Genomic DNA, 12,225 nt, shown 5'->3' on the forward strand with positions numbered 1-12,225 from the left:
GCGAAGCAACGAGCCCAAGCCAAAGCCTCACCACGGACGCATTTATGGATGCGGGCGGCCTGCCAGTGTTCCAGAGCGCCAGCCAAGCAGCCGCCGTCGCCCAGCAGCAGCAACAACAACAACAACAGCAACATTTGAATCTCCAACTGCATCAGCAACATTTGCAGCAACAAAATTTGGGCATACATCTGCAGCAGCAACAGCAATTGCAGCTGCAACACAATGCACAGGCGCAGCAACAGCAGCAGATACAAGTACAACAGCAACAACAGCGACAACAACAACAGCAGCAGCAGCAGCAACAGCAGCAGCAACACTCGCCCTACAATGCCAACCTGGGAGCAACAGGCGGAATTGTCGGCGGCCTTGTCGCTGGCGGCAACGGAGCTGGCAGCCTTACGTCTGCAGCAACAGGCAACGGACCCAACAACGTCAACAACAACAACAGCAACAACAATAACAACAACAGCAACAACACATCCGTTGATGGAATGCCCGCCAAACTCCAGCCAAGTGTCGAGCGCCTGCGCCGACGCATTGAAACCTATCGCCGCCGGCAGACGGACTGTGTGCCGCGGTACGAGCAAGCCTTCACCACAGTCTGCGAGCAACAGAATCAGGAGACAAGTGCATTACAAAAACGTTTTCTGGAGAGCAAGAACAAGCGTGCGGCCAAAAAGACTGAAAAGAAATTGCCGGAGACGCAACAGCAGACCCAAACAATGCTAGCCGGACAGCTGCAGAGCAGCGTACATGTGGTAAGTGCAACAGTTTGCTTATTATTTAATTAAATAGTGTAAGCGCAAAGTTCTGGAAAAGCGCGGATAAATGCGGATAAGCGCGGATAAAAATTGCAATACAATTTAAGGCTTAGAAATAACTAAAATGAGTTTTTAGAGCTTAAATAGTAAGCGGATAGTGCTGGAAAAGCGCGGATAAGCTCGGATAATACAAGTTAAGCTATAGGATGAACTAAAATGAGTTTTTAGAGGCTGAAGAGTAAGCGCATAGTGCTGGAAAAGCGCGGATAAGCTCGGATAAGAATTGCTATACATGTTAGTAACTAAAATGAGTTTTAAGAGCTTAAAGAGTAAGCGCATAGTTCTAGAAAAGTTTGCATTGGTACGGCTAGGCTCGGATAACGATTTTCACAACAGCTGAAGCTTAAAACTATTTAAAATCAACTTGCAGTTGCAAGCGGATGCTTTGCATAAGCACGGATAAATGTTTTGTTTATAAATTTATCAAGATAGATTTTCGCTGCGGAGCGCTTTGCTCTATTGTAAGACAATAGCTCTGTGTGTTCATCTGCTGTAGAATTTCATCAGCTGTGCATGTAAATTTCATGCACTTGTGCAATTCCGGGTTTCGGAATTGGTTTTTACTGTCGCTTTGTCGTTGGCGATGCCAGTCACATACCGCCGCATCTATGTATCTGTCAGATACTTTGGCAGCTCTTTCACTCGCTCGCTGTAGCTGCTGTACACTCGCTGACTGTTTGCTCATTGTGCTTATTATTATGTTTTGGGCGCTATATTAGAGCTGCTGCACGAGTCGACTGCACACACACACACACAAACACATAGACAGCGCTACATACATGAAAATAATAATGAGGTCAGCGTTTTATTTTATTATATTTCTTGCTTTATTTACTCGCAAGTATTTTGGTTTCACTAGCGCTACAAGCTGTAAAGAGAGCTAACTGGCAATGCCTTGGCTTGTATGCATTTTAAATACCTTGAAAATTATTTTGTAAGCCAAAGATTTTTCTCGTTTGAAAACACCCAAAGCACAAACCCAAGCACAAGCACCAAGTCGTCTCCCAACGTTGGTACGAGTCAGTTTCAGTTGGTTAGGCTTGCATCATGGGCGCTCGACTGGCCATTGGGGCTGATTGACTGACTGACTAACGGAATAACTGACTGACTGACGGATTGCAACTCTAGTTTATATAATTGTTAGTTCTGCCATTCGTTTCTCATTTGGTTTTGGCTGCCACTGCTGCTGGGCTGCTGCATCATTGTCCAAACTGTTGCAATGCAGCAGGCCCGTGTAATTGCCACAAATTTACACACAGTCAACTTCATCATCAGCAGCGGCAACATTATCGTCTCCATTGTTGCTAGCAATTACAAGATGCTTGCGTTTCTATTTGTGCTTTAATCACAAACTGTTCTTAGTTTTGGTTTAGGCTAAGCCTATTGGCCACATTTTGTCCACATCCTGTGCATGCATGAATCAGCTTTTGTTTTAGTTTAATTGTTTTATATATTGTACGTTGAAGCAGCTTAGAACTTGTTGTTGTTGGTCGAAACCGCAAACTATAATTATAGTAAGTTACAAAGCTGCTTAATCTGCTTGTTTTTGTTGCTAATCCAACCAATTTACAATATTTAATTCTATTAATAGCAACAATTATATTTACGCCACAAAATTTACACTTTCCAAGGTTAAACATAATTAATGTGTATTATTTATAATGTTAATGTGTGAAAAGGGTTTTGCTTATTGACAGACATTATTAACTAAATGTACAGTTGAGCTAACCTTGTTAATTATTTGCTATTTATTTATACAAACAGCTTTCAATCTTTGCCAGCTTATTAATTCTTTAGCAGCTGTTAAGCTCAATCTGATAGCCAAGCAGAGCTTAAAAAAAATGAATTAATGACTAACTCTGTTTGCTGCGGCTCGAGGTCCGGCACCAGAGGAGGTCCCAATCTAACTTAAGGCTTTTCACTTTTCATTTTCTATGCTATGTCTGCAATTGGAAAACTTTTACTATGGCGCTTGGCGCTTGGCGTTGTGTCGCTTCTGCTTGCTGCGGTTGGCAGTGAAAATCACTGCAAATTACGGCCAACAATTGGCGGCCAATGTTGTTTGCCAGCCAGCAACGTTGCAACATGCAAAACAAGAAAGCAATAAAAAGCAACAGCAACAACAACAAAAACTAAAACATATTGTTTATAATGCGTTTTTTATTTGGGAAAGTCGCGTGTTGCAATTTTTGTTGTGTTTTGCTTTTTTATTTACTTTTTAGTTTTTATTAGCTTCGTCTGCGTTGCGTTTTCATTGTTTGTTGTTGTTGTTGTTGTTGTTGCTTGCCAATTTTCACTTCACGTGGTGGCATTTTCTGACAGACGTCAGTCAAAGCGTCAGTTCGCTTGCCTTGCCACGCCTACTGCAACTTCAGCCGCCTTGTTTTTAGCTTTAGCCTATAGCCTACCCCTAACCAATGCACGACTTCAATTCCGTTCGTGACGTTGCTTCGAGTGCGATTGTTTGTTGTTGCTGCTGCCGTCTTGATTGACAGGTGACAACATATTATTGGCGTATAGTTTCAAGCTCAGCCAAAGTTGTTGTCGTGTAAGTAGTTTCGGTATTGTGTGTTTACCTATGCAACTGTAGCTGGTTGAGTTTTAGCCCCCCGGGTGGGCGTTGCTTGAGTTATTATTGTTAATAATCACAACAAATTGTTTCACAACTTTGGAAAAATTGCTGTATAAACATGCGACAGTTTTGTCTTTAACCGGATAAGCAGGGATAAGTGCGGATAATGTGCATATTGTGTTAATTTTAAGCTGGCATTGTAACTGCGCATTTAACCGGATAATTGCGGATAACATGTTTTGCTTAAGGTTTTGTCAACTGCTTTGCATAAATGTACAAATTACTCTGTCTTGTCTTGTTGTTCGCCTAGCTGGGCGTGTCCTGCCTTTAAATACTGCACCTATCAATGTGCATAATTTATGCATTTCCAACTGCTGCCTTGTACAAATTTTGTAAACTGCATCATTTATCTTCAAGCCACCGTCACACATATCTCAACTCTGACTCCGACTGCGACTCCAAGCGCCGAGCGCCGCCGAACCGTAACCGCCCCCAAAAATCTACAGTCGTTACCATATTTTTAACCTGACCACCAAGTCCCTCACGCACCTTGCAGGCGGCGGCGGCGGGCGCACACCCTTTGCGTGCTGTGTCTTTTCTTGAACGTTCTTTTTTATTCTGCTGCGGGGTGTGCAAGGTGGCCCAACTGAATTGTGTGTAAAAGAGCTTTGGCTGTGAAATAATGTTGAGTGGCTTTTGCTCTGCTGTTGCTGCTGTTGGTGGTTCAGCCAAAATCGATTCATTTTCGACAAAATGTGCAAAAGCCAGAGCCAGAGCACTTACGATATATGTTCTTTAACATTAATGCCGCAGCTATAAAGATTTAAAACTTACCAAAAGTAGTTAATAAGAGGAGTGAATAAGAAAGTGACGCTACAAACTATAAATAAGTTTGAGTTCGAAAAAGTTCGAGTTCACGAAAGAATTGCGAATAATGATAACTATAGCAATGTAAAATTTAATACAGCTGACTATACTTGTCAAGAAAATCCAAATAATCAAATAAGTTCGAGTTCGAAATATGCAATCCTTCAAGAAAGAATTCCGTTAAGCTGAAATCGTTAGCTGAATTTAAATTTATAGCAATATATGTATTCTAAATGTAGAATTCAATACAGCTGACTATACTTGTCAAGAAAATGCAAATATCAAACACTTAATAAATAAATTCGAGTTCGAAATATTCATTCTTTCAAGTACGAAGTCCGAAAAAGATGAAATCGTTGATAAACATATCTAAATTATGAAAACTATGCGAAGAATCTAATACATCTGGCTATACTTGTCACAAAAATTCAAATCTCAAAAAGTTCGAGTTCGAAATATTCAATCTCTCAAGAAAGAATTCCAAAAAAATAAAATAAAAAATGATAATTAAAGCAAAATTATAAAAACTATCCAAACAAACTAATACAACTGACTATACTTGTTTTGAAAATCCAAATCTCAAACACTAAATAAATTCGAAATATGCATGCTTTTAAGAAAGAATTCCGAAAAAGATGAAATCCTTAGCTAAATTGATAATTAGAGCAATATATATGGATTCTAAATGCAAAATTTAATACTGCTGAGTATACTTGTAATGAAGTTCCAAGTCTTTATCACTAAATAAATAAGTTCAAGTTCGAAATATTCCATTTTTCAAGAAAGAATTTCGAAAAGTTGAAATAGTTAGCTGACTTGCTGATTAGAGCAATATATATATAGATACTAAATGTAGAATTCAGTACAAAAACTTATCATATAAATCGTGTTCGAGTTTGAGTTGGAAAGAATTCAGGCAAAGTTGGCATCATTAGCTCACTTCATAATTATAGCAATATTACGTAAGCGAATCTAATACAGCTGACTGTACCTTGTCAAGAAATTCCAAATAAATTGTTAACGAGCCACTGTGCGCACAGTGGTGTCAGTTTCTGCCAGCTCGTTACGCCTCATGACCTCAAGCTTTGACAGAGCATCCCTCCAAGTTGATTTTGCCATAGGATAATGCACACATACAAGCACACGTGTGTGTGTTTGCTGTTGCACTTCAAAGGCTTTTGTATGTCGTATAAGTTGCATGAGGGGGGGCAAAGTGAGCAGCAATGCGCTTACTTTTTTTTGTGGGTAGTTAACTTGCGCTAGAAAGCGAGTGAGAAGAGAGTGAGGGCGGGGGTGGGTACTGTGTACGCATATTTGAAAATTTACATCTTTTATTTATGATGTTTGGCAAATTTCATTGCATATTAATAATGCAATTTGCAGTTGCACTTTGTGCCATTTAAAATGCCGGCGCGCAGGCACTTGAAAAAGCTTTCGGGGGGCTTAGGCTTGGCTTTAATTGACAGCCAAAGCTCTCTGGCTCGAACGCTCTATTGTCTTGCATATTTTAATTGCTGTCAGGCCACAAATAATAAACAAGACAAAGGCGTTGCTGTGCGACTAACTGTAGATTTGTGGGTATATAAATTTTAACCCTTAAATGTATGTTGATATATATTTTTTTCATATTTATGCTGCTGTATGAATTTATTGAAAATTGCAGGCAAATTAAATGGGGAGCATGCAGCCCTCGCTTGGCGCTGTAATGAATGAGGCTGCTGCTGTTGCTTCTTTAGCTACCTCCCCTGCTGTTATGCGTTCTTATTTTCCCCTACATAGACACACACACACATGCAAGTTGCATATAGCGTTGAGTCTCGACTCACAGCTAACAAGCAAGGCACACACCCTGCGCTTGCCGCTGCCTTAAAATCGATAAACTCATTTTGAAGTTGTTGCTGTCTATATGTATGCAAGCCATATATATATGTATGTGTTTGCTTGTGTGTGTGTGTCTACTTACTTTTATTTTCTATGCGCCTATTTACCCTCTTTTTTATACTTGTGCAGTCTCCTAGCTGCTGCTGCTGCTGCTGCTGACGACGTCGACCCACAAATCGTTTTAGCTTTTAAAGCTCTCTGCTCAGCTTCAGCTTCAGTTTGTGGCTGTAGCAATAAATTCTCTCTCTCTCTCTGTCTCACTCTCAGCATTTTTAGCTAATTAATTTAATTAAATTTGTATGCTTCAAAGTAAATGAATTCTCTCTGCTCAGTGGGCAGCTGTACTCGCAGCTTAAGCATTTTTGTAGCCCTCAGCTTATTTACCTACGCCTGAATTTATTAGGATTATGTGCTGAGCATAGCTAATGCAAATTGACTTGAAATTGCAATTGCCGAAATCGTAACTCTCGCATCTACAAATTCCAAATGCCAATGCTCAAACATTAGTCTGCATTTAACGCACTTGCGGCTATGCTAAGCTGCTCATGTCTAACTAACCGCAAATTTCTCAATCATAAATGCTGACAGTGTTGTCACTAAAAGTTAAGCCTTAACCCACTCACAACAACAACAACAACAGCAGCAACAACAACAGCAGCAGCAAAATTTTGATGCCAATTCGATTGGCCACTGACACTGTCAAGAGTCAAAAGGCATTTGGTGTTTGGGCCAACTTCAAATGCGTGTGTGTAGACTGTAGTTACATTGTGCAGCGGCATTTCTCCAACCCCACCCCCTTCTATCTTTGCTGTTGGTGTTGCATTTAGTGCTTGTTGCACTCGTCGTTGCTTTCAATTTTGATGGCATTGCCAGTGTCGATTACTAGCAATGAGCTCGCTTTATATGTATGCGTGTGTGCGTGTGTGTGTGTGGGATTAATGTTATATAGAGGCTATATGGCTTTGGTTAGTATTCTATGTAAAATTGAGCTTAGCTTAGCTTGGGTAACAGCGTGTGCTTTTGTGGGGCTTAACGTAGCTTTAGTAGCAACTTCTAGTTCGATTTAATGCAGCAATAGCTCGCTCAGCTTTTATGCGCTGTTATTAACATTGGCAAACACTTGAGCATAAATGCATGAGCTGTTAATATAAATGTGTGCAGCATATTGCTGTTAACTAGCTTATGTTAATTAACAGTTCTTACAATGCTAGAAAATTAATATGCTATAAAAAGCTACAAATTTGTTAGTTAGCTTATGTAATTTTAACATAATGCTGTTAACAGTTGTAGAAATTGTTGAATGAAACTCAAAGCTGTGTTGATTTTGATTTAGAATAATTTGGTTTAACATAATATCGTTGATGCTATGAAAAGTTATAGAAACTTAAAGAGTAAATTCAAAGCTATATTGAGATTCGATTATGTTAATGATTTAAATTCTCACAATGCTAGAAACTTAAGATCTAAAGATATATAAAGCTACAAATTTGTTAACATTTGACTGTTAGTAAGATTAAATTTTTTAGTGAAATACTGTTTTTTAACGTAATGTTGCTTATGTTGTTAACAGTTGTAGAAATTGATGATGATAATTTTTAACTAGACTAATTTAGTACGTTGATGCTATTAAAAGGAATAGAAACTAAAGAATAAATTCAAAGCTATATTGAAATATTGAAAATAGTTAACTAAATTATGTTAATGATTTAGTCATTAACAGTTCTTGCAATATAGAAACTTAAGAATGCAGCCGAAGCTGTTGGTTAGAATTTTTATTAGACAGAAATACTGCGTTAACGTTATGTTGCTTATGCTGTTAACAGTTGTAGAAATTGATGGATGAACTCAGAGCTGCGATGATTTTTAAATAGAATAATTTAGTTCAACATAATGCGATTGATGCTATTAAAAGTTATAGAAACATAAAGAGTAAATTCAAAGCTATATTGAGCTAGCAGATTGCTGTTAACTAGATTATGCTAATGATTTAAAGTCATTGACAGTGCTTACAATGATAGAAATTTAAGAATGCAGGCAAAGCTATAAAGAGCTACAAATTTTATAGTTTTAGTTAGATTACATATTCGACTAAAATACTGTTTTAACATAATGTTGCTTATGCTGTTAACAGTTGTAGAAATTGATGGATGAACTCAGAGCTGTAATAATTTTGAAATAAAATAATTTAGTTCAACATAATTTCACAATTTCAAAGCTATATAGAGATAGCATGTTGCTGTTAACAGATTTTGTTAAAAACTTAAATAAAATGTTAACATAATGTTGTTTATGCTGTTAATAGTTTTAACATACTGTCAATTTGTATTGAGCTAGCATAATAAATTTACTAAACATTGCCCTGTTAACTGTATTATGTTAAATACTTACATACAATGTTAACATACTGCTGTTGGATTTAATGCTAGCAACAGCTGTTAATGCAAAGTAATCGCTTTCAATTATTTTTGTATACATTTTGTGCTTGATTCTGTACACGCAGCAAGTCTTAATAACCATTAGAGTAAATGTCCATGCAACATGTGACATCAACACCAACCATTATGGGCTATGTATGTACACCCCCCATGGGAGCCACATTCCAGCGCTGGATTGACCGCTGTGACAATAAAATTGTTGTTTAGCCTTAGCCCAGGCTCTTCATTAGTTTTGGAAATTGTAATGCCTGCTGTGTGGCTGGACACGGCTCTCGCACCTGCAGCGACTTTAATGCGTTTCGTCCTTGTGTAGCGACATTTTTGATGCCCAGCAATTTGCATATGACAATCCCAGGATGAGGCACATTCAGCAGTTGTTGTTGTCTCGCAGCCTCTAATGAGCTTTACGCTTTTCACATTTTCTGTGCACTGATGATTGAGCGGCAACTGATTGTCGTTTAATACGAAGCGGGAAAGGGTTTTCGACATTATCTTGGCTTATGTGACGTATGCGCAATGTGGCCGCCAGCCTTGTGCGCTGATGATTAGCGACAAAACAATGGCGCTGACCATTTGCTCAGTTCAGTTTTGGGGGGTTGGGGGTGGTGCTCAGCTGCGCTTAAGGGGGTTTCATGGTGATTTTCATTTTCGTAGCAGCGCCAGCAAAAACATTTTTCATTACTTTACTCAAGCGGAAATGGCAAATTAACTGCACAAATACACGAAGAGCGAAACGCACACAGACAGTGAAGAAACGAATGTGTGTGTGTGCATGTGTGTGAATATACAAATATGCTCATTTATTCATTAGACTGGGTGGGTGGTGGGTGGCCCAATCGACTTATTGACTGCAAGACAAAAGTCAATTTGTTTTATTGCATATGCTTGGCAGATTTGCTTAATTTGTTGAAAAGTTGCAAACTAAATAAATCATTGAATAAATGTTGTTTCGTATTGCATTTTAATCAAAAGTTTAAACTGTTTTATGTCTTAACTTTGTAGCTAGAGTTAAAGTCTATATAAAGATTCTCAGCATAATTAAGCAATTGCCTTAAGTTTGTTGTTTGCACTTAAGTGAATTTATTTCCTTGCTGACTTTTGTGTAAATCATTTGCAGGCTTTTGTGTTTGCTTTGTCTGCATAAAAATAAATATTTCGCTTTAAAAACAAAGCGAATGTGAAATTCGCAAGAGCTTGAGACTGAGTCAATGTCAACGCTGACGAAATGTTTGCAAATAAACAAAATAACAACAAATAGAAATGTTTAATGAATCAAGCGATCACTGTATACAACAACAATGACTATATGTGCAGCAATATGTAAAAAAAATTTACGTCTGAGTGAACTTTTGTTGTAGCGATCTAAGCGCGCACAGTGGGTGCAAAGGGGTGGTCAGTCAAACGTATTAACAGACGCCGCCGACAGCATGAAAACGAAAACAAAAACGGAAGTTCAAAAGGTGACAATGACAGCAGCGACAGCGACAGCGCTGCAGTAGACACTTTTTGTTTTTTTTTTTATTTAAACTGTAGACAATTTTTTGCAATGAACGTGAACGTGGCGGCAAAATTCACTTTAAACAATTAAATTTATGAGATTGTTTCGTAGTTTGTGGCTGGTCGGCAGATGAAAGTAATGGAAATAAAAATGTCACTTGGGGGGCAGGAAGTAAAGCCAAAGGTTAACCCAAGCCTAACGCTAAAGAGTGTACTGAGCGCAAAACTTTGTTATAAGCCACGCACACACATTTATCTTATTATGTGTGTGTGTCTCTCTGTGTGTGTGTGCGTTTGTTAGCTATAAAATTCCTTTGGATTCGCATTTAAATCCGTAATTTCAATTCAACTTGTCGTGTTTACACACACAATGCATAATTTATAGAAATTTGTCTGCAAACGCAGCGAACGCTGCCACTCTCGCACTAGAAAGAGATGGCTATATATGGTCGTATGTTGGCCATGCGTGCAAGCGAGCGCGCGCTACAATTTTATATATACACGCGTAGTATATATTGAATGTGCAAGCTCATGTAATGTCAAGTATACGCCGCGTGCGCTACGCTATGCACAATGAGTGCGAAAAGTATAGACAATGCCAAGCGATTTTGAAAAATAATTAGGTTTTTAATGAGTTGGAGCAAAGCGCACAATTTTCAAATATTTTAAAGTAGATTCAGTATTCAATAGCAATATTATAATATAAAAATATTAAAATAAATATGACAAAGTGTGACTTAAATTTTTTTTTAATGAAGTTTTTAATGAGCAAAGCGAAAATTTTCAAATTTTTTAAAGCACAATCAATACTATAATCTATAAATATTAAAATATATGAAAAGTGTAACTCAAATTAATTTTTAAAAATTGTAAATTTAAAATATTAATTAATATATAATTGCCACCACTCAGCGTTTAAAAAAAAAAATATTATACAATAATTTGCATATTTTTGAAATATATAAATTAAATTATTAAAATTATTTAAAATATAAAATGCGCAGAGCTGAGCTGCCTAAAGCATTAGTAAAGTTTATAACAAACTTATAGATAGTATATTTATTTATTAAATGGCAACTTAGCTGCTTAAAACATTACTAAAGACTATACTAATTTATAGACATTATATTTTTATATAATATATATAAATTATATTTTATTATATTTTTTATTTATTTAATCTCAACTATGAACAGTCGAGGAGAAAATGATTACAAAAAGTATTGAAAATTAAATTTAAAAGTATTTAAAAATTAGGTCTTTGATTTTTAATTTTATAGTAACTTTTAGCTAGTAACTTATATAACTTAACTTATAGATAGTATATATATTTTTTTTAATTTAATGTCAACTATGAAAAGTCGACGGTAAAAGAAAATGCTTACAGTATTTGCTTAAAAGTATTTAAAAATTAAGTTAAGTTTTTTAATTTTATAGTAACTTTTTATATACCATAGTATCTTTTAACTGATGATTTAAATGCAAGCTAAGATGGCAACAAAAATAAGTTTATATAAATAAGTTAAACTATTGATTATTAGGAGCTAACTATTGACTATTAACTATTGAATATTAGGATGCTAAGTATTGTATACATTGCTATGCTTATTATTTTAATTTTGCTGCTTAATTTTCAATATATAAATATGTAAAATATGTTGATTTCAAAAACGTTATCACTTGTACACACTGTGCTTGCAGCCACTGTATATTTATAGGCAGTGGCACGCAATCAGCAATTGTGTGTATTGCCACCCGCCACACGCTCCTCTCCGCCCGCTCTGTTCTCAACTCAGACCACAATTGTGGCGCATATGGCGAGCAACGTGTGCAGCAGCACACCCAGCCCTGCGCCTCATGCTCTGGCCCTGGCTTCACCCACGTGCCCATACAGCAGCCCAGCAGCGTTTGTTTTTGAGCCTCGTTTCGTATGCTTTTGAGCTGTAATGGCTCGCTCTGCGTAGCTATGAATGTGTGTGTGTGTGTGTGTGTGTGTGTGTGTGTGTTAAACTCAACGAAGCTTAAAAGCTTTGTTTGCACCCATGGACAACTCAATATTTGCCAACTGCTCCTCCAACTGCAAAGTTGTTCATTCATTAGTTAATTTCGCTATAAAAAAGTCAAATTTAATATTTAATTAAAGCGCTAATTA

General features: G+C 37.2%; 1 protein-coding gene across 1 annotated transcript in view; it reads left to right on the plus strand.

Annotated features, from left to right (window-relative positions):
- Positions 1–248: 248 nt before the first annotated feature.
- The window catches only part of LOC108596500 (neurogenic protein mastermind), a gene marked incomplete at its 3' end in the record, with an annotated part of 29,508 nt that continues 17,531 nt past the window's right edge, over positions 249–12,225 (plus strand). The window contains exon 1 of the mRNA XM_033293232.1: positions 249–758. Within this exon, the coding sequence (XP_033149123.1) occupies positions 492–758 (267 nt within the window). The remainder of the gene's footprint in view (positions 759–12,225) is intronic.

This window comes from Drosophila busckii, chromosome 2R (genome assembly GCF_011750605.1).
Source record: "Drosophila busckii strain San Diego stock center, stock number 13000-0081.31 chromosome 2R, ASM1175060v1, whole genome shotgun sequence".
NCBI classification, from domain to species: Eukaryota; Metazoa; Arthropoda; class Insecta; order Diptera; family Drosophilidae; genus Drosophila; species Drosophila busckii.